Below are 27,658 nucleotides of genomic sequence, written 5' to 3'. Positions count from 1 at the left end.
AGCAAATTAAACAGGGAAATGTCGGAGTCAGATGTTTATCACAATTGGGTAAAAGGGACATATACCAATTCCTTGCGGGGATATCTCAGTTTTACTTGTCGCATCTGATAAAAGTTTTAGGATATGTTTTGATTTTCCTTTTAGTCTCCTTAATGATTACATTGGCCATATCCTTTACATGTGGTTCATATCATTAACTTATATATAAAGGGATTTAGTGTAGTCCTCGGCATACCATTTCATTTAAATGGAATAACCTGGTTATCCTGTATGTGAATTACAGAAATGGCATGGGTAATTTATGAATCCAATAATTAGCCCAGGGCTTAAGAACTAATTGACATTGAAGCTATCAAGCATATGAATGCGGCTATATTTTATGCTATAATTAATAATAATTCAAGGCTTTATACTGAAGCCTGAGCTTCAAAACCTGTTACAGTTTAGCATGTTGGCACTGGCGCGGCCTTTGCAGTGTATGCCAAAGCATGTCATCTGCACTGAAATAACTCTCGCATAAACCACCTAGCTAAATGTCGCTTTGTCCAGCAGGTTTAAGTGTTCAAGATCCAGTATTGTACCTTAATTTCAAACAGTTTTTTGTCAATTTAATCTTTTAATAAGCATTTCACCCAATTGTACTGCTATTATTTTTCTTCACATTTTTATGCAGTAAATCTAGTTCATTATAACCTATCTTTATGTCTACATATAAATGTTTTCATTTTTTGGATGACTGAAATTAGTTTTAAAACAAAATATAAAGAGGAGCTCCGTCTTGCAATGTTTTTGTTGTTTTTCATAAATGCAGCAGTTCTATACTGTACGTTTATGGGAATATAATTATTTAAGCTACGATCAATCGGCAAAGATGCTGCTTCCCCGGGCACCCGATATGGCCGACTATTTCAAAAGAGGAAGTGCTGTGCTTCTCTAAATGTTTGCTATAGCAAGTCAAGGAAACTTAATACATGAAAACGCATTACAAAGAGCATACATAGTGAAAAAATAAAAACAATGCAGTAAGGTTCACCTAATAATACTACACGACAAATTTATTAAAAAAAAAAAAAAAAAACACAAATGAAATTTGAAGGTAAAGACAGATTGGTCATTAAAATATAGTACATCACTTTGTTTCTGTAATTGAACCCAAAATTGGTTAGGATCCAACCCACACTTGTATATTTTTCTGAGCTCTAGATCAGAATTACACTCACCAGTATTCGATCCCTTGTCCTGAAAGATGCTACTTTCCTTAATTCGTCATCAGAAATATTTACTGGCACCACCAGACACCCAGGATAGGTGTCACACAAGTCATACCGTTCGTTTATTCTTGTAATTCTCCAGCTTTCGTTAGGGATTCCCTGCATTTAAGGAAGTTACTCACAGTCACAAATCCAAGAAGGACAACATGTTTACATTGAATATTTCCACAGCTATAGGGTTTCTCCGAGTACCAATGTTTCATTCTTATACAGGCACATCTCCTTGTTCTGAGAATTACAGAAAAACAGTGAGATTGCTGCCTTAAGTGGGGGAAATGCCCAATGCAAAAAAGCAATTATCGCTATTATGAAATGTTAACAAACAAAATGTGTAAGTGACTGCATGCATTTGTCCATCCTTGCAATGTTCCTTTTCCTACAGTAGGTTACCTACAGAAAAACAATCACTCTAGCAGGAACACCCACCACTCACCTGCCGCCTGTATTCCAAGATGGGGTCATAGACTTTCCAGCCATTTTCAGGGAAAACTTCTTTGTATTCAAAAGCAAAGAGATGCTGTGTAGAAAGTATAATCGTTTTACTACAGCTATAATGAACAAAGTTTAATATCAAAACTGCACTGGTCAAGTTATTTACAGGGTTATGAAAACATGCAACAGTATGCAAGTTGTCAATTCTTTTACTGTTCTAGTGGCTATAATTAAATATTTATGTAATTGGAGTTTGTTTTTATTATTTTTAAATTACATGCATTGTAAAGACCTCTTCTACATAACATATAAAGGGTACTAAAAGTATTAACAATCATACAAAAAACAAAAAACAAAAAGAGAGAGAGAAAAACCGCTTAAGAAAAACCTGACTACACAAAGTGACCAATAGACAAAGTATGACAGATGGGCAAACCAAAAATACACTAAAACAAAGACATCAAAGATCAAAGTGCCCTCTTAATAATGCGTTCAACCGAGTGCTAGGGCAATTGTAACCCCCCTCAAAAGGGTTACTAGAACGGTTAGCGTGTACTGGGCTCCACCCTGTGTTGCCATGGGATCATGACATCACAGAAAGTACATAAGAGGAGGGGGAAGTTCGAAAAGGTAGGTTCCAAGAGGAAAGAGAAACAGGTTCCAAGAGGACAAAAGGAGAGGAGCCTCTGGGAGCAGAGATGGTTATAATACAACAGTACAGACCAGGACCCCCTCTACTTTATTATGTTGTAGCTGGGGACAGTACCATAGTTAAATTAGGATCCCAGAAGAACATAAAGGGAGTCCAATATAACCTTTGAAGTATGAAAACGGCATGCCACAGAGGGCCTCAGTAACGAGAACTCCTGGGAGTCGCCGGATCGGCATTAACAGTCCTCTCGACGGCAGGAAGTGGCAGTTCCCGTAAAGACCAAAAGGTATTGGGGTCAGTTGTACAGGACCCGCTAGGACTCCAAATGGGCCTAGCATTACCGGGATAATACAGAGGGATATCCCGAACAGAAAAGGAGGTCTCAGAACAGTTAAGCAATGACGATATATACCTCCCTCTGGGTGTTAAGAGTGGGCATTCATGGAAGCACATAATGCATCAATAAAGGAATAAAGAAACAGTACAGCGTTGTTTAAAGTGTGGCGTGCAGTTCCCGTGCCTGGAGACCTGAATAAATGACTTGTATGAAAAAAGTTTCTGGGGCTCATTATTCCAGAACCCTGCTACCTCATCGCCCCGCTGTCTAAATCCAGCACAGTGAGTCAAGGTAACCCATGCTGAGTAGCCATACATAACACACCGATGTAACCTCCTAGAAGCCAGGCAGAGGGTTACACAATATAAAAGGGAAAATACTACTTTTAGTGATATCCTCTAAGACAGGGGTGGCTTACCTGACTGGGAGTTGAAGCCATAATTTACTTGTTTCATTGTGAAGGACCACAATAGGAAAACATTTAAAATGAATACCGGTATACACCGACACAGAGCATAACCTGACCGTGTCAGTGTGGAGTGCCATCAGGTTATACTCTATGTCAGCCGTTTTTATGAGAGGCTGCATGTATATTTACGGCACTCACATCTCAAGGTATATTATATAATCGAACACTCATATGTTTGCCAGAACTTATTAGTGTATATATTAAAAGTATCACAAATTATAACGGAAACAATATTATCACGTAGACTATTTTATGATCACAATTCTAACTATATTATGTGCTTCATATGATAAAGTACCTTACTGTGAACCATATTAAATGACAGATACCCTTTTTTAACTAGTTAACTGATATTATAGTACATGTATGTATATATTTATTTATATAGCCCAGATAATAGAGAGAAATGCTGCACACCTCAAAGGTAAAAAGAATTGATACAGTTACCGGTGCTCCAGTGTTAGAACGAAAGCCTGCAGTCAGTCCTGGATGTATGCAATTGTCACTTGAAAAAGACCATCATGGTCGAAACATTGAGTTGTGTTGGCTCAATAAATGAGTTTATTTATATAGCGCCATTAATATACATAGCGCTTCACAGTAGTAATACACACGACAATCATATAAATAACAAATAATACAAATAACAGATCATGGGAAGAAGCGCTTCAGACATAAAAATTAACATTTAGGAAGAGGAGTCCCTGTTCTGAAGAGCTTACAATCTAATTTGTAGGTAGGAAGAACGTACAGAGACAGTAGGAGGGCATTCTGGTAAGTGCGTCTGCAAGGGACCAAGGTTTATGTATCAGGACTATAGTATTAGCCACAGAGCTACTAATATGCTTCGTTAAGCAGGTGTGTTTTAAGGTGGGTCTTAAAGGTGGATAGAGAGGGTGCTAGTCGGGTATTATGGGGAAGGGCATTTCAGAGGTGTGGGGCAGTCAGTGAGAAAGGTTTAAGGCGGGAGAGGGCTTTAGATACAAATGGGGTAGAGAGAAGACATCCTTGAGCGGAACGCAAGAGTCGGGATGGTCCACAGCGAGAAATTAGGGCTGAGACGTAAGGAGGGGCAGAAGACTGTAAAGCTTTAAAAGTGAAAAGGAGAATTGAGGTGTGAGATGCGGGATTTGATAGGAAGTCCGGAGAGGGATTTCAGCAGGGGAGACACTGAGACAGATTTAGGAAAGAGTAGAGTGATTCTGGCAGCAGTGTTTAGGATAGATTGTAGGGGAGACAGGTGAGAGGCAGGAAGGCCGGACAGCAGGAGGTTACAGCAATCGAGATGGGAAAGAATCAGGACCTGAGTCAGAGTTTTATTATTCGAGCAACAGAGGAAAGGGCGTATCTTTGTAATACTGCGGAGGAAAAAGCAACAGGTTTTAGATACATTTTGAATGTGAGAGGAGAATATGAGAGAGGAGTAGAGTGTGACCCCTAGGCAGTGTGCTTGCGCTACTGGGTGTATGACAGAACTTCCAACAGTAATGTGGAAGGAGGTAGTAGGGCAAGGTTTGGGATGAAATATGAGGAGCTCTGTATTTGACATGTTGAGTTTAAGTTGGCGGAGGGCCATCCAGGATAATATCGCAGAAAGTCATTCAGAAAACTTTGGTCTGTACAGTAGGTATAAGGTATGGGGTTGAGAAGTAAATTTGTGAGTCGTCAGCATAGAGGTGATATTTGAACCCAAGAGATGTGATTAGGTCACCTAGAGAGAGTGTGTACAGAGAAAAGAGGAGAGATCCAAGGACAGAGCCGGTACCCCACAGAGAGATCGATAGAGGAGGAGGAGGTGTTAGCAGATAAGACAATGAAAGTAAGATGGGAGAGGTAAGAGGAGATCCAGGATAGAGCTTTGTTACGAATACCAAGAGTATGGAGAATGTGAAGGAGGAGAGAGTGGTCCATAGTATCAAATGCTGCAGAGAGATCGAGTAATATGAGCAAAGTGTAATGACCTCTTTCTTTGGCAGCATGGAGGTCATTAATTATTTTAGTGAGGGCTGTTTCAGTTGAGTGAGCAGTGTGGAAGCCAGATTGTAGAGTGTCTAGGAGAGAATAGGTGGTGAGAAAATGGAGTAGGAGAATACAAGACGTTCAAGGAGTTTAGAGGCAAAACGCAGGAGGGAGACAGGTCGGTAGTTAGAAAGACAGGTAGGGTCAAGCTTGCTGTTTTTGAGTAGTGGTATGACTGTTGCATGTTTGAAGGAGGCAAATGTACCCAAGAAGTGGGAGGAGTTAAAAAATCTGTGTGAGCGTAGGGATTATAGTAGGAGCAAGAGGTTTTAGGAGATGGGAGGAAATAGGGTCAAGAGGGCAAGTGGTAGAGGGAGAAGACGAGATCAACAGTGACACATCCTCCTCTGTGACAGCGGAAAAGGAGTCAAGGAAGGCAGGAGGAGAGTTAGGAAGCGGTGTAGGATGGGAGGAGGAAACCGAGGGGATGTTCTGTCATTTGAATTCCACCTTTTCCTTAAAATAGTGAGCAAAGTCCTGAGGTGAGTTTGAGGAAGAAGAGGCAGCTGAGAGTGGTCTGAGTAGAGAGTCAAAGACAGAGAAGAGTCGTCATGGGTTAAACTTGTGCGTGTTGATTAGTGAAGAAGTAGGTTTGTTTAGCCTGAGAGAGGGCAGAATTGAAACAGAATAGCATAAATTTGTAGTGAAGGAAGTCTGAGAGAGTGTGAGATTTCCTCCAGAGGCGTTCAGAAGAACGAGTGCAGGAATGCAGCATGCGCATGTGGGAATTTAGCCAGGGTCTGGGGTTAGAAGGACGAGAACAGCAGAGAGAAAGTGGGGCATGTAGATCAAGAGAGGAAGACAGGGCAGAGTTGTAGTTCCTGACCAGGTTGTCAGGGTATGGAGCAGGGCTGAGAGAGGAGAGGGAGAAGCATAAATTGGATTAAAAAGCTGGTATGTTAATAGAGCACAGGTCTCTGCAGGAACGAGGGGTAGATGGAGAAGGGGAGAAGGGGAGAAGCAAGAGAGAAAATGAGATGAGGTGATGGTCAGAGAGAGGAAAGTTAAAATTGAGAAATCGGAGAGAGAGAAGAGTTTAGTGAAAACCAGGTCTAGGTAGTGGCCATCCTTGTAGGTGCTGGCTGCAATCCACTGTTGAAGGCCAAATGAAGAGGTTAGAGAGAGAAAGTAGGAAGCCAAAGGGAGAGAGGGGTCATCAATGTCGCAATTGAAGTCCCCAAGGAGAAGAACAGGGGAGTCTGAGGAGAGAAATAAAGAGAGCCAGGATTCAAAGCGAGAGAAAGGAAGAAGGGGGATGACTGCCACGTGAACAGGGAGAGGAGAGAAGATCTGGACAGTGTGAGCCTCAAAGGAGGGAAAAGAAAGCGAGGGAGGAATAGGAAGGGTACGGTAACAGCAGGCAGAGAGCAGGAGCCCAACGCCTCCACCCCTGCCACCAGGGCGCGGAGTGTGGGAGAAAGAAAGGCCACCATAAGAGAGGGTAGCTTTACGAGCAGAGTCACACAGAGTGATCCAAATCATAGTTATAGCAAAGAGGAGCAGAGAGTGAGAGAAAAAGAAGTAATGCACAGAGAGGAACTTGTTAGAAAGGGAGCGAGCATTCCAAAGGGCACAGGAGAAAGGGAGAGAGGAGGGAGGGTGAGAAGGGATGGGTATGAGGTTAGAGGGGTTGCCACCAGAAGGATTAGAAGTTGCATGTGGGAGGCGAGAACGAGAGCGTGTAGAAATAAGACAGGGACCAGAATTGGGAGATATATCTCCAAAAGCAAGGAGGAGAAGCAGACTATCCGACATTTGCAAAACTAAAATCTTTAAACATATCCATACCAAGTTGTGATTTATTGGAAAGGCATACTTCGTAAGACTCTCAAATATGGATTTACGAGCGCGTCCATCTTGTTTGTAGGCAAATCGTATGTTTCGCATGTCCTGGTAGATTGGAGTAAGAAAACGGACAATTAATTTGTATCCAACCCATTCAATGTGACAGATTAATTTTTTTTTATCATGTTTTTTTTTTTTGACGACTACTTCTTGGGGGTTATGTACCAAGGCCCTTTTGGAGCACAGAACATGTGCTTTAACGCATTGCACCATTTCTTTTTTGGGGTGCACGTTGGTCTCAAATGTAACAAATAGTTTCTAACATTTGGTGCAGATTATTAGAATGTGCACACAAAGGAAAAATATTTCCAGAGAGGATATGAAAACCTCAAAAATATGGTAGAGGTCAATTTGACTAGGATATTACCCAGATCTTGGTAATGTCCTTGTCAGTTTGACCTCTACTGTACACGGGTACTTTTAAGATCTATTACGGATTCCTGAGGAATCCCGATTTGGATATCTAATTATATGGATATCTAATATGGATATCCAATTATGGATATCTAATTATGAGATGTCTAATATCTAATTATATGGATATTTAACCCTTGTGTGCCAGTTTATGAAAATAAGTGGCAAAAGGATGTTCTTCATAACGGTGACCACATGCTAGATCCGAAGTATGTCATAATTATCCAAATATTTTTTTATTTAACATTTTTTTTTAAATCAGGCAACCCCCATGGATTTGGAGTTTCAGAGCTCAACTGAAACCCGAGAGCCAAATCTTTGTAACTTTGATCTGCCTGTGCCTAACGCACCAAATAGCACACTATTTATAGTATTAAATACACAACAGTGCTATGTTGCGAAATTATTATTATTACTAAAAATAATTAAATCACAAGCAATTATGCTATTGGGCTGCTGAAGCAGGCTACGGCCTTTTTCTTACATTAGCCCTATAATACAAACAGGAGACTGCAGTGGTATGTTAAAGATTTAAGACACTTGATTACAATTGGAGGAGCCTAATCGTCTCCAGAATTATTATACTTAATGTGACCTTGCTATATGATTTTCTCTAATTACCAAACTGCTTCTGATGCAATACTCTGCATAATATGTACACAGTGGCGAGAAAAAGTTTGTGAACCACTTATGATTTTCACATATTTCAAACCTAAAATGTTATTAGATCTTAATCTAAGTCCTAATAATAGATAAAGATAACCTGATCAAACAAATGACACAAAAACATGATACTTTTTCAACATTTATTTATCCACAAATGATTAAACATTCAATATCCATGTGTGAAAAAATATGTGAACCTTTCGATTCAGTACCCATTAGGCAGCAATGACTTCAATTAAGTGTTTCCTGAAACTGCTGTTCAGTCTCTCACATCAGTTTTGAGGAATTTTGGCCCATTCCTTCTTAAAGAACTGCTTCAACTCAGTGAGATTTGAGGGCTTCCTTGCATGGTTAGACCATGGTTATTTACACCTTTTTACCAGGATCATTCATTGAGCAAAACAAGGTAGAGAAATAAATTGTAATTTATTCGGCATAAATTCCGTCACACACATTGAAACACAAAATACAGACGAAAAGACACACTTACTGGGGGTTGAGGTCGAAAACTAGCCTTTCCTAGGTGCAGGGAACTCTATGTGAGAGTTTTACCCTGACCAGGACTTAGCCCGGAATCTCCTGGAATAAAATTCCACACGCCAACGCTACATTCTCTCCTGAGAACTTGGTCCCTCCTGACAGCGAGTTAGCCCAAATCGGAATAAAATCCCAGCCGCGACTGCTACGTTCGATTTTGAGATCTTGGGCGCAAAATGCTGGATTTTTCAGGCTTGAAATCGAAGCCGGTTGCTTTGCTATTACAAACAAAGCATCTTTGAAAAGCCTGCCCGCGCACTTTCGGCTCTGACTCAAGGGGAACACACAATCTGATTGGCTCACGGCTTCTTATAGTATTCTCTGCTTCATTCATAAAGTAGAAACAGACAGGACAGCCAATCAGCACGTGGGAACTTTCTCAAGCAGCCAATCAGAGCCAAGCCGGGTAGAAAAGCCGGGTAGGGAATTTTGAAATAGCCAAGGGACATGTGCAAGTCTGTCACATTTCCCTCCAGCTATCCCAATGCCATCCACTGGGCAGGCGCCCCTAGGTCTGGCAGAACAAGTGGCATCCCGGAGGACAGACATTGATCTCCAGACCTAGTACTCCGCCTTTCCCCGCTAAAAAAAACGCTGTTCACACCTCTGGGCATCCTCTGGCTGCTTTGAACGCTGATGTCCAGCAGACATACCGGCGCCTATGAGTTTACACGGAGTCTCTGGGAACCACTTCAGCTATGTGGGACTTTAGGTGAGGATCTTTGGGTTTGAAAACTAGGAGTCTGGGAGACACTGCATGGCCCCTGTGCAACTCACCCTGGGAACCCGAAAATATTGCGAGTAAGCCGGGGAGAATTATAGGGCCACCGGTAACTTTGTCCTGAGACCTCCTGCAATGAAAATGACTTGCTTTTCACCCCAAAATCCCACCTTTGGCCTGGGACATAGTAAGCACTTAGGTGCTGCTGCTCGCTCTTGCTTGCTGCCGCTCGCTCTACCAGGAGCTTTTTGCTGTCCTGGCAGAGGAGACAGCAAGCGCGCTTGGGAGGCGGGTATCACTGTGTGTGTGTCACTTGGTAGCTGTCAGTGTGTGTGTGTGTGTGTCACTTTGAAGTACTGGGGAACCTGTGTGTGTGTGTATATGTGTGTGTATATTATATAATATTTTAAAAATGACGTTGTGAGAATAAAATATTTATTAACATTGTGCAACTTTGATAAATATATTCACGCACGCGCACACACACACGCGCGCACACACACACACACACACACACACACGCACACACACACACACATCACATCACACACCACACAGACATACACACACACACACCTCTGTGCAGCCTCTGTCTTGTCTGGTAGTTACAATGCCGGACCGGCTGCAGACCCACTGGATGGGAGCGGTCACGTGACCGCTCCTCCGCTTCCCCGAGCGGCAAATTTCAAACTTGCCTGTCTCGGGGAAGTTTCTCAGCCTCCGCACGCATCAGCAAGCATGCGGAGGGAGAAACTATAGCCGCGCTGATTACAGATGCAGGGGCTTTGTGCATCTGTTCAGCGCGGCTCAGTGCACTATGTCCTGGGCCTAAGACTTACACTCCCAAAGTTTGGAGTCTCTAGGGTACAGAAAAGGGGGGGAATGGAAACACAAAGTGATTGTGCCCCTAAAAAATTCACTAAACTGCACACCACTAGGTATAAAAAGTAACTTTTAATAAATTGACTTAAAACATATATTACCAAAGAATGGGGTAACGTGAGTTAAAAAATGAATTACATCAGAAATATCAAGCATCTATGTCATCTAGTATATATAATTGTAATATCCCAATTAACCAGCTAATGATGGTGGGATGTAGAAGGCATAAGATGCTATAAGTCAGGGTATTAACCCCTCTGGATCAGCTGTTAGACCGGATGGTGAATGTATAGAGGTCAGCGAGACCAGATAGATAGTATTGGGAAAATATCCAATCCTCCTAATATAATCATTCCATTGAACACCTCTGTGATTACTTTACAGTCTCGTGAAGTACATATCTGTGAGTAAAGAGACTGACACTCACAGCCACAGTGATAGTGAGTTCACAGCATATACTCTGTGAGGACACATATACACAGTGATAGGGGGAATGGCAACAGTACTCGCTGACTACATAAACTAGACTGAAATAGCCAAGTTCTGTGATCTGTACATACTGAACTAGGAAACTACAAACACTACATTAAAACAGCTCCAAGTAGGAGACTGACAACATTGCACGTCCAACGCGTGTTTCCCTCCAGCAAAGGAGCTTCATCAGGGACAAACTTTTCTAGGGTACAGAAAAGGAAAAATGTTGTCTCTTTATTTATTTCTGTCTGCCTTATTTCCCCACGCACTTTCCCTTTGACTCAGTTTGGACTCTCAACCTTATGTATGGTTGGGCACCCACAAACCATATACTCTTTGTGGGTCACCTTGGCACTAGCTGGGTTTCCCCCTTTACCTAGGGATTCCTTCAGCTAAAGGAATACATATTAATCCCTGTGCCTCATTCTCCTTTCCGAGTTGTGTTGAAGCAGGGCGCCCTAGTGGTGAGTCGCGCTTACGTTTTCAAGGGGAAGTATTGCCGGGACAATGTGCCTACATGTATCCGAGAATTAGGCATGATTCCCGGGTACATTTATTGGGGAACCGTGGATCTGTTCCAACAGCAGTCTGCTGTCAGTATAAGGGAATCATCAGCATTATATGTTCACGTTGACGGAGCCAACAGCTGTTTTTGTCGGGTGATACGGGGGTCTATTTTACCTATACCACTCCTCAATTTAGGGGCCCCTCTGTGGCAAGTGTTTCCTTAACATAAGTAACAATATATTCCTCAGTAATACTCGCATTGCTATGCCCAGCCTAATACTTACCTTCCACACCACTTAATGTGTATGCATTTACCATTCACATAGGTGGTTACACTTTTTGCGATTAAGCATAGTGTAGAACATATTTGGAATAGTGGTTTAACATTGGTCCTATTACTATACCATTAGTAGGCTGTATACATACGGCAAGGGATCCTGAATATCTATCAGGGATCCCCCATATGTTCCATCTACGTAGCTGTCACAGCTATGTTACACAAGATTCACAGTCACGAGCTGGTTGATCTACCTTTATTTTAAACCCCATTATTTTAATTCATTGTTTGGAAATAAAGTATTTTAATATTATCATTATACATCAGCAGTGATCGAGTGCTTAAATACTAGGTCTCCCTTTTCTCTGGTATACCTTTATTATATAGACTGGTTACCCCCTCCCATCATACCCAAGAGCTCCCAGGGACCCCTGTCGAAAAAGTCTGCTATGGAACAAAACATTTATTCTGAGGGACACAGACCAGCTCAGAAAATAAATAAATCATTCTCACCCTGTACGGTGTGGTTCCCTTATTTTTTTGTTTGTATGTATTATCATACGATTTACCTTGCACACAACTTCTATACCATTGGAATTTTCTCCACGGCTGGAAGCTCCTCCAATTCTTTCTATCCTACTGATAACTCCAAGAGGGACATCCAGGACTAAGTGGTGATCCTACAGGAAGAAGACATAGGAAGCCACCAGCATTATCTCTTATTTTTGTTATGTGCTAGCATGTACGCAGCACTGTCCAAAATTAAGTACAACATTGGTTAGAAAAAAAAACAAATATAATATAGGGTTAAGGGCTACAGCATAAATGTAAATAAAGTCAGAGTGGGTCTGTCACAGAGAGCTTACAATCAAGCAGTCAAATGGTACAAATTATATGGCTGGCTGTTCAGTTAGGAGAGGATGTGCACAATTATGTGGAGTTATGATTGAAAGGGTCCCTTTAGGATGTGAGTTTTTAAGATACACTTGGTAAATAGAGTTTGGTAGGTGATTTTAGATAGATACAGTAGGGGACAATTCTTTTGTATAAGTCAGACGTCAAGACAGAGTAGATTGGAGGGATGCTTAAGATAGTGGGGCACGTGTAAAGGAGCATGGTGACAAGTGAGAGATTACAGGCAAAGAGGGACAATCCATTTAATAATACCTTGAGGGACAGAAACAAGACTTTGAAGGAACTGTGAGATTTATCAGAAAAGACACAGGAATTGAGTGGGGGCTAATTTAGATGAATTTATGAGTAAGTTGATTTGGGTTGTTAATAATAGAAGAAATTGAGGTATAAAGCAAGAAGGCCAAATTAGTAGTAAAATTCAAGGAAGGAGACGATATGAGAATATTGTACAGTTCCAGCTGTGATTAGGGGGAGAATGTTACTTAACCCAGCTATGAATGTGTAGGAAGAAATAAAAGTACTTTGAGTATGAATATGAGTAGAGAAGTTTAGGGAGGAGCACAATGTGACACCAAAACATTGTTCTTGTTGGGTAGGATAAATGAGTACAAAATCCACAGAGATTACAAAGCATGGAATTGGACCTGTATTTGGTGGAAAAATCAAGAGCTCCATTATGGATTTATTGACTAGTAATTCAGAATCAGAAATAGTTTTTGAAAGGGACAGGAGTGATTTTGATAGATCTGATACAAAAACGGTACATTGTCATCTGAATACCAGTGATACTTAAAGCCAAATAAATTATTGCAATTTTGGCACATTGGGGTTATTAGTAAGTGTGACTAATGCAGTCTCAATAGTGGATATAGGTCAAAATAATAAAGGCGAGTTTGGAAGCTGAATAAAGTAATTGTGCAGTAAAATATTGTGGGTTCAATGCAGAATAATTCACAGTACAAATTCTTACCCTTTCCAAACTTTTGAAATACAATCTGTAGTTTGTAACAGTGAAACTTCCCCGAATAGCTCCAGTGAATGGACAGATGTAAGTAACGTCTTTGGCTACAAATTACAAAAGACAAACTTTACTTTTACTTTACTTTTACTAGAAAGCTGTAGAGATGTAACATGTATGAACGAATAAATGTACCAGTAGTACAAGTATTAAAACTTTGCAAATGGCAAGTTCGCCATCTAGTTGATGTTGAGTTAAAAAAGCAATCCACCCTAACAAACCTCCATTTTTCTTACAGGATTGCAACGGAGGGTCCTCCAGAGCTTAACCACACTATTTTCAGCTTCAGGGATCCCCCAGTTCCATAGATACTTACTGATGAAGTTACCAGTGTTACTTCCTGGCATTTTAAAAGGCACTGAAATAGCCATCCACTAGGAAGCCACAACAAATGATGTTGCAGCTTCCGCCTGAGATTTGGCAGCCATTGTGTTCCCTCAGGGAGATTTAAACACAGTAACTTCACCGGTAAGTAGCTTGAGTACCGGGGAGTCCCTACAGAGTGCGATCCCCTAGTAAACCCTGCATAAAAAATCTTTTTTTTTTTAACACTGCTCTTCTCTACCTCCAAGTGCATGTTCCATTCTCATGGTGTTTACGGTTTCTGACACTTCTCTAAAGGCTCCAAATCTAACATCATCTCAATAGCCCCCCATTCATTTTACGTATTCTGTCCTTGGTAAGCCTGCTCCTTCTGCTCGGAAACTTAGATTTCATCTGAATTTTTCACGTACTCCACATAAACTCTACCTAATCCCGATAGTGTAGGTGTGGGACTTCTTCAATCTCATTTTCAATACCAGCTTCCTGCTCACTGTCTTTATTATCTTGGGAAATTTATTCAACATTATGCCGAATTGCATGATACAAATTATAGCCCCTTGTAAATAACATACAAAATTGGTTACATGCCAGTGTTGTACATGTGCAATGTAGCTTTTAAATACCTCCTACAAATAAACAGTGCCCAGGAAACAAACTGACGTAAAGAGTGGACAGATGTAAAGAGATTGATACGTTGATTCAAAAAGGCATCTTCTTATGTACATATTAGGGAAAACCCAGGTATGATGCCTGGCCACCAATATTTCTTATTCACTTAAGAAGGTAGAAAAATAAAAGCATTTCAGCATACCCATATCTTTTACGGATTCTCCAGGTAACAACAGCAACTCCTCCATCTCTGCGGATGTATTTTCCTCCGTGAGAACCTAAACCACAAAAAAAGCATAAGGTAGATGCAAATGTTATTATTATAACTCTACCATAAAGAGGAGATGTAGAGGCACACATTTTAAGTTATGAATCTGACTAGCTTTGATATGCTAAGCATATATGATGAAACAAGAAATAAAAGAACACACAATAAAACAATACGTAAATAAGAGTAGATCTGGAATGTAGCAAAAATTATTGATATTAATCATATGCAATCAGTAACTGCCTTTTGCAGTAAAAAAAATTTTTTATTTAACTGAGCCTGTCTATTGGTACCCCTTTCTGCTCAAAGAAGAGATATTTTGAAGAATACTGATTCCACACTGTGGAATACAGTAATCATATTATTGATGCAGGAAAACTGCCACTCTCTCTCTCTCATACCAACTTCTGATGCACATATAGTAGGTTTTCTAGGCTCTCCTAAGGGAAATATTTATTTAATGGAACATACATTGTAATAACTATGTACAGTCCCAACAAAAATCAGTGTTTCAGCAATACTGAAAAAAAAGCAGGTGAACTTGTGGAGCATGGAGATAGTGAAGCAGCCGAACTGGAAGAGCTGGGGTGTGTGTTTATGGGCAGGTCTTCCGGAGTCACATACTACATCCTCGTGCTCAACTTGGAAGGACAGGCTGTCTTGTGTGCAAGCAGGGTAATTTAAAAAAAAAATTTACATTTATTTTCTTTACCCATAGTATAATGCAGGGGTGCGCAGTTTCTGCGCCCCCTGCCTGCCACCCCCAGTGCTCGTGCCCCCCCCTTCCTGTGAACCAGCGTCAAATAACGCCGTGGGTCATGTGACGTCGCAGCGCCATTTGACACGTGTTACCTTGGTGACGTGCCACGTCCCATGACCCCACAATGTCATTTGACGCTGCGTTTCCATGGCGACAGGTCGAGAATCCAGCTGAATCCCACCCGGTAAGTTGAGGTTGCAGAGGCCAAGCGCAGTCCCACGGCATTTAATTTAAATGCCTCAGGGAAGAGCGCGGGGCCTCTGCTACCGCCACGCCCCCCAAAAAAATCCCGTGCCCCCCCAGTTTGCGCACCTATGGTATAATGTACCATATACATCACCATATAGCGGTGTTTTAATTTGAAGAAATGTTGGAAAGATGACAACATACACCTGTAGATTCCATGCACATACACTATGTATATTGTGGCATCATCAAATGTTGAAAGAAAAGTCATTTTTGACAATGATTCATCTTCAAAAAGGCTCTAAGAATGCTCTGATAATAAACCATGTATTTATTGTGTGCACATTTCCTTCCAAAATACATTTAAAGCTAAATAAAGCAAAGTTGGCTTTCAAAATAAATTAACCATGATAATTGGAACTTTCACAACATTTTTAATTTGTTGTTTTAGTTTTAACATCAGGTATTATTAAAGCTGTATGTATGGCCTATTACGTGTCGATTACACATTGAAGACAAATCTGTGATGCAGTCACTTGATTTCTTAAATTCACCACCTAATGTGACCTTTAGTGAGTGGATCCAGCAGAAATGTTACCACAGGTGACTGGTTTTGACAGCTGCCATGTGGATTGTTTTTCATATACTAATGTAATGCAAGTATATGTATGCCAATCTACTCTTTGCCAACTGTGTCTCCCATGTATTCTGCTGCTTCCGACACTGTTGATCACCCCCTTCTCTGCACACTTTCGACCCCATTGGCCTCCGTGACACAACCTTCTCCTGGTTCACACGTCCTACCTATCCAACCGCTCTTTCGGTGTTTCCTTCTCTGGGATCTCCTCCTCACTTCATCTTTCTGTCACGGTCCCACAAAGCTCTGTCCATTGCCCTCTACTAGTCTCACTCTACAGCTCTTTTCTTGGCGAACTAATACAATCTTTTGGCTTTCAGTATATCATCTCTATGCCGATGATACCCAAATGTACCTCTCTCACTCTCTCTTGTCCCATGTCACCAACTGTATCTCCACATCTTTGATGCACACACCATTACAGTACCTGAAGCTTAACATATTCAAAACTGAACTAATACTCTTTCCGCCTTCCACCGCCATCCCTGTACCCAAACTCTCCCTCACTGGCAATAATACCACAATCTCATTAACACCCCATGGCTGCTGCCTAGGGGTCATCTTCGACTCTGCCTCCTCCTTCATTTCTCATATTCGCACCCGCTGTGTCCACCTCAGAAATAATCGCTAAGATACATACTTTTCTCACTCATGATAGAACTAAAATCCTAATTCACGCACTCATCTTTTCCCGCCTTCGCTACTGCTGATTCCTGAGATACATACTTGTAAAAGGTAGCGCCGGTACTGCTCCCTCCAGGGGAAGCAAAATGGCAAGTTATATCTCCCTGCGTCACGCTGGCCGATAAGCAGGGATTTAAATAACAGGAAGTAACTGGCGGCATGTTCCCTGGAAAGTATCTCGGGAAGCAGGGGGTCCACGGAGCAGAAATTAACACGGTTCAGCTTCAGAGACCCTCTGCTTCCCACCCTTGAAATACATATATTTTTAAAGCACGGATTGCGCTTTTTTTAAAAACACAGTGCATTGAATCTTTTGTGATATTTGTTATTCTTTTTTACAGTTTTGCTTTCAGTTGGCCCAAATTTGTAAGCTGTTAAAAATAATAGAAAATGTGTTACATGGCAGAGTGCTATCGCTTTATTGCATCTCCAGTACATGCTGCAAAGTGAAACCGGACATTTTATATTCTTATGGTAGCAACTCCCACCCCTTCCCTAACTCCTGTTTGTAATACAGGATGAGAAGCGGCGGTTCCGCAGAGATATTTTCTGCTCTGCGAATCCATTCCTCCAAGGTCCCGAGAAACTGGACAGTGACATTACTAGTAATTACTTCCTGGTGGGATTTAAATGCCGTCCAAATTGATAACATTGCAGCTTCCTATTGGCTCGTGGTTTGGCGACCTTTTTCTTTCCCCTGGAGGGGTTAACTTCACCGGTAAATATTTCAGGAACCAGTATCTCGGAAACCCGGGGTGTCCCTACTATTTTCTGAGACTGCTGCTTTAAGTTACAATTGAACAATAGTGTAGCCTGCTTTAACAAATTAACCCAATCCTTGTGTGTTTCCATCAGGTACAACATCAACACATATCTTAGGGCTGGGACCCGCTGTGCTCGGCGGCGCGGACGGCCGCGCAAGCGTTCCCCACCAGCAGGGGAATCCTCCCTAGCCGGTCCCAGTCCCCCCTCGCTGACGGCTCACTACGCACTGTGACGCGTCCGCCGGCAGGGGATTCAAGAAAATTGTGATCCCGAGCGGTGATGCATCACGTGGTGCGCTGATGAGCCAATCAGCGGTGGGAGCAGGAGCGGTCTTCAGGCAGCTTCCTACTCAAGGTAGTGTGTGTGTGTTTTTTTGTGGCAGAAGGGGGAGGGAGCTGCTTACCTTACAGCAACCCGCAGCAGCTCCCTCCTGCAGCCCGAGCCTGTGGAGGGAGGGAGGGAGGGGGGGAGAGTAGCGAGTCCCTCCGCTCAAGCCACGCCCCCCTCCCACTCCCGCTCACCTCCCGCTCCCTACAGACCGCATATCGCGGTCTGTGTCTGTTGGCGCCCCGCCTGTCTGCAGTGCGGGCGCGCTGACTGAGGGAGCGGGGCCTTAGCCTTACGTGTAAAGTGTTCATTATCCAGAGAACGTGGAAAAAGTTAATGCTGCAAATAAGCCACAGAATCAATGGCATTTAGTGTTAAATCATCCTTTGTGGGGAAGTGTTTTTACATTAGATAGCTGTAGAAAACTTTATCCCACATCAGACCTGGCTAACATTTCTATTTTGATAAAAGCAACAAACAAAGAAAAAAAACACAAGTCAGAGAGCAAACGTGATATATTCCTTCGTACTGTACATTGAAGTAACTCTGCCCCAGCTCTTTGTTTTGCTTTACAATCCTTCTCAAATTACTGACTGAAACAAGTAGGGGAAAATAATTGGTCACAAAGGTTTAATTAAAAGTGCTCGTTCACCCTCGATTTGATGGAAACAGTTTGTGACCTTCATTCTTGGCTCCAGTGGTAAACTGGCAGTTCAACATAGTGGGTAATACATGTTATTTCAACACCACTTATCAATTAAATTGGCTTCCCTACAAAAAGAATAAAATTCCCCCTGAAGTAACATTTTTATTATATGTGCTTCTTGTGTAAAAATACGTTTCAATTTTCTCTGGCTCTGCTTAACTCAAATGTTATCTGTTATTCCTTCCTCCCCCGCCCATTCTCTTTAACCAAATGATGTGGTTATCAATAGTCACGCACTACATCAAAGAGAACGGCACAGAAAGAAAAAACTCCCTGTATCTAGAACAGTGTCCATACACTGTTATCCACAAAATAAATGAGGTGAAGATTTGGAGTATTTATACAGAGCATTTGGTTGCTATGAAGACAGTAAAAGTAAAAAAACAAAAATATACTTATTTGATCTGTATACAAACTATGTTAATCACTGACAATTAACCTACAGAGTATAAAGAACATGCCACTGCCATTAGTTCACTACAGTCCCATGGGGGATCATTGGCTTAAAGCAGCAATACTACATTGCTGCTTTTTTTCTTATTTGTATGTGTACAGCATGTGGCAATGTATAATTCTACATTCTTAGCTAAGCTGAGAATCGTTTGTTGCTCCTGTTATAAATCTGTCAAAATCCTGATTGTGTGCCTAACATAATGGCTGCTTCAATCAGTGTAACTCAGCAGCTACAATGTAATATTATTACTTTGTAATATTACATTATAGTGTAATATTATTAAGGTAACATTATCTAATGATAATCGAACAAACTCCAGATCAGAACCAACTCTAACCATCTTAGCCCGTTTCTAGTTTTAAATATTTGGGCATATGGTTTGACTCCCATTTAACATTTGGGTTGCACATTGATACCCTGACATCCAACACCTATGCCAAACTGGTGTACTTTACAGGAACAAATCCTCCCTAAGGCCTCGGCCATAGTGGAAGCATGAGCGCGTATTGGCGCGGCGCATGCTCACCTGCAGGAGAGATTTCCTGTCTTGCAGGCAGAGGCGAAAAGGAGGCGTGTCGGGGGGGCGAAGCCGTGACGTCACGGAGCTGGTTCGCCCTCATTGGAGGAACCACTCACGTGACGCGGCCATCACACGGCAAAATTCAAAATTGGTTGCCGCGTGATGCACCGGTGACCCAGTCACGCTTGTGCACGCGCGTACTATACACAAACACATTGGCGTCCTAATGTTTGTTTTCGGAGCGAGTGACGTTGCTCGCGCCGTCTCCTGCACTATGGACACATGCCTTAGGCAGAGCTCATACACTCCACTTGCTTGCAATAGTGCAAGCTCTTACCTTGCCGCGTGGTTGGAGAAGAAGCTAATCCCTGCTAATAGTGCTGGCGGCGATGTGGGGGCGTGACGGACGTGTCACGAAGCTGGTTCGCCCTCACTGGCTGAACAAGCTGACGTAATGCTGACGTCACGCGACAGCACATAAAAATATATTTGTCTCTTCAAATCGCTTCCGTGCCTGTGCATTCCGTTGTTCACGTGCGCGTACACGGAGCGGCTTCATAGGCGTTAGCCAATTTGACGTTGGCGCGAGAGCGCAATCGCAGTCTGTATAATCTCAGCCTTAAACACACAGACACCCAAAGATAGCTCTTTGGCAGCAGGTTTAAGACGCTTTGGCCAAAGGGTTAAACTAAATGACCCTTTTTTCAAGAGAATATATAGGTATTGCACTGTGTATTTTTGTCACATTGGAAGTAGCTTTGGGCATCTTGGTCTGTTTTTTGTTGTATATAATCTCAGCCTTAGCCTGCTGGTCAGAAAGTGCATAGCACAGCAGATGCTGATGCTATTTATAGACTATGGGGACATATAGTATACGGCACCACAAATCCACCTTAGCAAACTTGATGCCCTCTACAATTCAATATGCTGCTTTGTCCTCCAATGCAACTACAACACACATCACTGTGAAATGCTCAAAGAACTAGATTGGTCATCACTTGAGTCTAGGTGCAAAGTTCATCTCTCCTGTCTTGCCTTCAAATACTTTTTGGGCAAGCTACCCGTCTGTCTGAACAAGCTCCTCACCCCTACCACACGCAGCACTTATCTTCGGAGATCTAACTCCAAAAGACTGTTCATGGTCCCACGGTTCAGGAAATTATCCGGTCGCTCCTCCTTCTCTTACCGTGCACCCCACAACTGGAACATTCTAGCGCAGTCTCTCACTGCCGCCACCAGTCTAAATTCTTTCAAAACTAAATCTGTCTCACATTTTAATCTGGTCTGTAACTGTTACATACGCCTATAATATATATTATCTTTAACTGTGCATGCAATGTCTTGTATATAATGTATGACCCAGTTCACATAATGTAACCATGTATATGTCATCATAACTCTATGCCCAGGACATACTTGAAAACGAGACGTAACTCTCAAAGTATTACTTCCTGGTAAAACATTTTATAACTAAAAAAAATAAATAATGTTCCAGTTTAAAGCTGGGAATATTGGCAACAAATTATCCCAAAGAGGAAAGTGTTGCAACAATCTTGCACTGCTTGGCGGTGGGCTAAACCTGCTACAGGCCACTAGGCCACGTCCATACTTAGCGCGACAGCGCACACACCGAGAACAAAAGGCCATGCCTCTATGAGGCAGGCCATAGAGTGCGACCGCGCGTGCGATGGAGCACGACAGCGAGGCCGATTTTTTGCGCTACAAGTTTTTAATTTTGTCATGCGACGGCTGGGTCACATGTGCGGTTCAGCCAATGAGGGCAAACCGCTCATGTGACGTCACAGTCACACGTCCGGCACGCCTCCCCATCGCATCTCCTCCAGATCCCACAGGCCACAATCGCCTCTGCAGCAGGCCCGCCTACTGTATCCAAGGCCATAGAAATCAAAGGATGTCTTAAAACACATTATCGCATTAAGAGTTGAGTAATAAAAAAATTAAAAATGCAGTATTATGTAACACTACAGAACAGATTTAAAAAAAAAAAAAAACACCATACAACATTTCATGTTTTGCTGCTTTAAATAAACGTGTTGGAACACAGAAAAGAAAGGGGGAGCCCAGGTTGAGGGGTAATATAATATAAAAGGAGGATATTCGTGACCTCTGACGAGGGTCCAATGGGGGTATTACTGTATGATACCCAAATGGATCTCCTGCCTAGAGTGTGGTAGGAGGTTACTGATGTAAAATTGTATAAGAGTGATAAATTGTCACTTACACGGCCTTGTGCAAGTGCTAGTGCATCAAGGTATCTTTCGTTCCTCCGTCTTCCTTCTGGTGTGTTTGTTTTTGCTTTTTTGTTGTTAAATAAACGTGTGACTAATAAAAAGCTTGTGTTTAGCTAACTGCCCAAACAAAACAGGCAAAATAGTTGGCCAAATGACTTATTTGAAAGCGCCTGGAAGGCAAAAAAAATATATTAATAAATAAAAATAAATAAAAAAAACAAAGTTATGATCATTCCAGTTGCAAAACAAATTTCCTAGCTGACATTGATGAACAGGGTTCTGCTACCTTTCCATGCAGAAATGTTCACTTTTATGTATTACATAAAGGCAGCCATAGCCTTTTAAAATGCTGACTAATAAATGATCTCACAATTTTTAAAATAATTGTTTTCTTGTATGGAGACAATAATCTTGGAGCAAAATTCCTCTCAAATCAACAAGGTCAGTGATGCTAGAAACGAGTGACACTTAATCAAATGAATTGAAGCCAACCATAAGTATAAGGCTGCGGTCCCAGTGCACGCGCGCCCGGCGGGGGGGGCTGCGCGTGCACAGCGCTGCACCCGCACACGCGGTCCTAGGAGGGAGAAGTTGTGATTGGAGGGGGTGTAGCGGGGGTTTTGTGGGGGCGTGGTGGGGGGATGTTTGTGGGGGCGTGGCCATGACCTCACGCGGCTGGTTCGCCCCCATTGGGTGAACTGCCGGCGGGGACGTGGCCACGCCTTCGTCGCCAGTTCTAAACTCAATTTAATTGAGTTAAAAAAAACCTGTCAGTACGGCGTGGCTGCACCTTCAGCGGGAAGGTGAGTATTGGGCCCAGCCCCATTGAGGGGCAGTGCTTATACGCACAGCGCACGCCGTGGTGTGCGCTGTAGCAGTTAGTGGTACCGCAGCCTGAGGCCTCGTCCCCTCTGCACGCGCTACCGCATGCGCGGTGCGAACAAGATACAGCCCTCTGTGGGGCCGGACCCAGTCACTGCCTGCGCGCGCCTGCAGAAAGCGCGATGCGCTACCACCTTTGCCAAAAGACAAGAAATTTGTCTTTTGGTGCGGTGGCCGAGCGCTGGCTACATCACGGTGGCGGTTCAGCCAATGAGGGCAAACCAGCAGCGTGACGTCATGTACCAATGGATCCTGTAATAATGATTTTGGGGAAACCTGTCCCAAATGTATCATATGCTACTAACAAATTAAAAGCACATCTTCTGACAGCAGCAAGATGTACAATAGCACTTCAATGGAAGCAGAGAAATATGCCATCTCATCAGATCTCCCAGGGAAAAGTTTGACATGTTCTGGAAATGGAAAAACTCACGGCATTTATGAACAATTCCACAGAAACCGTTGAAAATATCTGGATAAGGGCCTTTCCAGAAGATATATCATCAATACAAGATATACACATTTTAACAAATTTAAAGAAATTAAAAACAGGTTTTAATGTATTTATTTATAAAAATGTTTTACCAGGAAGAAGTACATTGAGAGTTACCTCTCGCTTTCATGTATGGACTGGGCATAGAGTTATAAAAAATGTCAAGGTTACAAACCAAAGTTTAATTAAGCTGTAGAAACATTATTGTGATTACTACTAGTGTCTCTTTCCACCCCATCCCCCCATATCTGTTATTATTACTGTTAAATATGATTTATACTGTTATTATTTTTATAATTATTTCTGTATTGTGTTGTCGATTTAATTATGTTGGTTCTATAGTCCCCCACCCACCCCTTCTTTTTTTTTTGTTCTGTATCAATCCCCCCACCCTGAATATAACAGAAAAACAAATAAAAATTATTTGGAAAAAAGAAATGCAAAAAAAAAAAATGAAACTCAGTCAGTGTCTATAAGAATAGTGACCCTGGAAATGTTACTCCATTTAAATCAATGAGGTGAGTGGTTCTGGGTATTACTGACACCTAATTGAGAAAAGAAAACTCAAGAAACCCTCAACCAAACATACAGTAGATGATTCAAATGTTTTTTTCCATACTTAAAATAATTGTGAGCTCCTGCCGTAATAGTGAAAATCAATGGATGCCAATAACAGTAAGAATGAGCGAGACTATACCTAAATTAACAGTGAGTGCCCACATGATGGTGGGGCAACATCAGAAATGGCCTCTTGGTGGGATTATGACATGTTTTGTTAGTTTCTATGGGAGATTGTGATCAGAACGAAAGAGGACCCTCTGTTCCAGTATGTCAGGGCAGGTGAGTCATGTGCTCATATGACCCTGAGGGTTCGTGGCGTGGAGTGCCATAAACCTTCCAGCACCCAAAGGGTTAACAAAGCCAGTGAGCAAAAGGGAGCCTCCAAAGTCAATGTGAATAGTGATCTGGGACTGAGTCATCCCTGCAGAGTTGACTGAAATCAACAAATAGGTTATAATTACTGGGCAGCAATGTCACTCACTCATAGACTTCAATGGAGTCTCACTCCCCAAAGTCTGATTATTATAACACTTTCAATAACATAAAGGCTCCAGACAGGGTTACAATGTTATTTGTTTCCTCTAGAGGGGCAGTCCCACGTAGCAGGTAAAAAACAAATGAGTAATGTAGTAGGGCTGAAGGAGCAGCTCAGTGAGTAAAGGCACCGACTGTAAACAATGGAAGTGAGCTTGAGACATGGGCAAGTCACTTTAGCTCCCTGTGCCCCAGGTACTACACAGATTCTAAGCTCCTCAGGGCAGGGACTGTGCCTGTAGAAATCCTATGTACAATGCACTATATTGTAATTGTGAAGCGCTTTGAGTCCCATTGGTAGAAAAATGCTATATGAAATAAAGTTATTATTATTATAGTGTCCTAGTACGTAGCTACTATGTCAGTTTCTGGTATCCTGGGTGCTCCATTAGGTAGTACCTACGTCCCCCCAAAAATGCTAGTTTTCTTATGGGAGATCGCAATCTGAATTGATGGCAGACTAAGGCCGCGTCCATGGATAGTCAATAAGTACGCGTCAATAAGTTAGTATAGATATAGGATAAAGTTATCTGTTGTCTAAATTTAGCATAGGTTGAACTTGATGGACCTATGTCTTTTTTCAACCTCATCTACTATGTAACTATGTAACTATGATAGTGCTTGCGGGCGGAGGCGCGCTTCCGCTCGGCACTGAGCCCCTACAGCCGCAATGAGAGCGGCTTTAGTAGGAGCTCACCTGCGCTTCCGTAAGCGCGCAGAAGCGTAGGTCTTACGAAAATTTTAAATTCTCCCGCTTGCCGGAGCGCAGGGCCGGTCATGTCAGCGGTTCGCACAAAAAGGGCGAAGCAGCTCCGTAACGTCACTGGCCCGCCCGCCGACACGCCCCCGGATGGCGCGCTGTCTAAGGCCAGGGAAAGCACCCGCATTATCCATGGACGAAGCCTAAGGCCTGGGACATAGTAAGTCCAAGCTCGCTGAGGCGGGCGGGCTCAGCCGCGCTGAGCAGATGCACTAACCCCCTGCATCTGTCATCAGCGCGGCTATAGTTTCCCCCTCCGCATGCGTGCTGATGCGTGCAGAGGCTCAGAAACTTTGCCGAGACAGACAAGTTTCAAATTTGCCGCTCGGGGAAGCGATGTGAGCGATCACGTGACCGCTCACATCCAATGAGAGCGAGGGACTAGCCTCGCCTCCTGACACGCCTCCGCTCCGCCTCCAGAGCGTGCTCACTGCCTCGCCTGCAAGGACAGGAAAAAGCTCAATTTTCAGCAGGCGAGGCAGAGCAGGAGCGCGGCTGAACCCTCTATGTCCCAGGCCTAAGGCTGCGGCCCCGCTGCTGCTGAGCTCGCTCATGCTTGGAGAGCAGTGATGTCACCAGCTCACCAAGCATGAGCGATCGCTGTGCTGCAACATTTTTAGAGCAGGAGCGGGGGGCGTGGCTACTACGGGAGGGGGTGTGTCATTGGCTGTATAGGGGCTGTCTGTGTTTCAGTATATATCTTTCTCTCTATATCTCTCTCCCCCCTCATCTTTCTCCCCCCATTGCTCTCTCTATCCCCCCCATTGCTCTCTTCCCCCCATTGCTCTCTATTTCTCTCTCCCCCTCATTGCTCTTTCCCCCTTTGCGCTCTCTCCCACCCCCCCTGCGCTCTCTCCCTCATCCCCCCTGCGCTCTCTCTCCGGGCCATCCCCCCTTTCTCCCACCCCCCCTGCACTCTCTCTCCCTTCTCCCCCTCTCTTTCTCTCACTTCTCCCCCCCTCTTTCTCTCACTTCTCCCCCTCTTGCTCTCTCCTTTCTCCCCCTCTTTCTCTCTTCTCCCCCTCTCTCCCTTCTTTTTCTCTCCCTTCTCCCCCCACACCACTCCGTTTGCCCCCCCCAACCACCACACAGCAGCACTCCGTTTGCCCCCCCCCCACACCACAGCAGCACTCCGTTTGCCCCCCCCCCCACACCATACAGCAGCACTCCGTTTCCCCCCGTCCATTTGACCACCACCCCCTCCCTGTCCGTTTGCCCCCCCTCTCAGTCTGTTTGCAGGAGAGGGGATGTGCTGATCCACATTGCAGAAGGTAAGCGCGCCAAGCGCATAGCGAGCTCAGCACCAGCAGGGACTCAGCCTAAGGCCTCGATTATAGTTGCTCCGGCTGTGCTCGCACGTATGACATCACTCATGCGAGAAACCTGCACTGCAGACTGCAGGCATCGGGAGGCAAGGCAGAGGTGTTGCCATGACGTCACGTGAGCGATTCGCCCTCATTGGCTGACCTGCTCTCACGACTGGCAGTCGCTCAGCAGGATCAATTTCAAGTCTTTTGAAAAATTGCGCACTTGGACGCAGTGTGTGCGCCTTCATTGCTTTGCATATGTTTGTTCTGGCGTTGCGCGCCGCCATTATTAGCACAGCCTAAAGAGGGATGACTCAGTCGCACCATGGCCCCTCCGCCACTCAAAAGGTTAAAGTAACAATCTGACTTATTTGCATCTTGTCAAAATTGAATATTTTCCTTTTCTCCGGGTCAGCTGCATTCAAGCACACGAGCAACTTATGTTTATCTATTTGTATAATGATCGTTTCATAATTACCAAACAAAAAAAATGGACAGCATGAGATCAACAAAGTACTCTAGTTTTGAGGACTGAAACAGTGTTATCATCAAAAGATATTACATAAAGATGGGGAAATATATGTATATTGTAAGCATTTGTTTACCATGGAAAGTTTAAAAAGCTATTTCAAAAGAACGTATCTGTGTATGATTTATCTTATTCAACATGCCGGCGGAATAGAAGGGGTGGCATTAATAATGCTTGTCAAAGGGCGGCACATACCGTAGGGGGAGGCCTACTGATCGATTTCCTATCTCTGCTGCACATTGTACACTTGCGGTTTCCTATCTCTGCTGCACATTGTACACTTGCGGTTTCCTATCTCTGCTGCACATTGTACACTTGCAGTTTCCCGACCTCACTGTCTCTGATTTGCAACCGCGTCGCCAACCCCACGCTGAGTCACATTGCGCCCCGCCCCACCCCCCGCACTGCCACACACACACACACACAAGCAGTGCCCTGCACACGCACACAGAACACTGCCCCTCACACTCACAAATCAAATAAGCTTTATTGGCATGATCAAAGAACATTTCACAATTGCCAAAGCATGAACACACACCACTGCTCCCCCCCTACATATACACACCTGTTTCCTCCCCACCCCCCACTGCTCCCCCCTACATATACACACCTGTTTCCTCCCCACCCCCCACTGCTCCCCCACACCCACACCACTGCTCCCCCC

The 27,658-nt window shown here is 43.3% G+C and overlaps 1 protein-coding gene across 4 annotated transcripts in view; it reads right to left on the bottom strand.

Moving 5' to 3' along the window:
- The window catches only part of MTMR2 (myotubularin related protein 2), a 55,585-nt gene that overhangs the window by 15,559 nt on the left and 12,368 nt on the right, over positions 1-27,658 (bottom strand). For 2 of the 4 annotated variants that reach the window (XM_075592461.1, XM_075592462.1), the window contains exons 2-7: positions 14,572-14,647; positions 13,389-13,483; positions 12,073-12,183; positions 6,969-7,070; positions 1,705-1,788; positions 1,221-1,370 (exon numbers count right to left, since the gene is read on the bottom strand). In XM_075592461.1, the coding sequence (XP_075448576.1) occupies positions 1,221-1,370; positions 1,705-1,788; positions 6,969-7,070; positions 12,073-12,183; positions 13,389-13,483; positions 14,572-14,647 (618 nt within the window). Of the gene's footprint in view, positions 1-1,220; positions 1,371-1,704; positions 1,789-6,968; positions 7,071-12,072; positions 12,184-13,388; positions 13,484-14,571; positions 14,648-27,189; positions 27,327-27,658 lie in introns of those variants that run through there. The other 2 variants (XM_075592460.1, XM_075592464.1) reach the window with 2 other exon arrangements.

Source organism: Ascaphus truei, chromosome 3 (genome assembly GCF_040206685.1).
Source record: "Ascaphus truei isolate aAscTru1 chromosome 3, aAscTru1.hap1, whole genome shotgun sequence".
NCBI classification, from domain to species: Eukaryota; Metazoa; Chordata; class Amphibia; order Anura; family Ascaphidae; genus Ascaphus; species Ascaphus truei.
The sequence above is the reverse complement of the archived record's forward strand: the minus strand, read 5'-3'. Positions and strand labels throughout refer to the sequence as shown.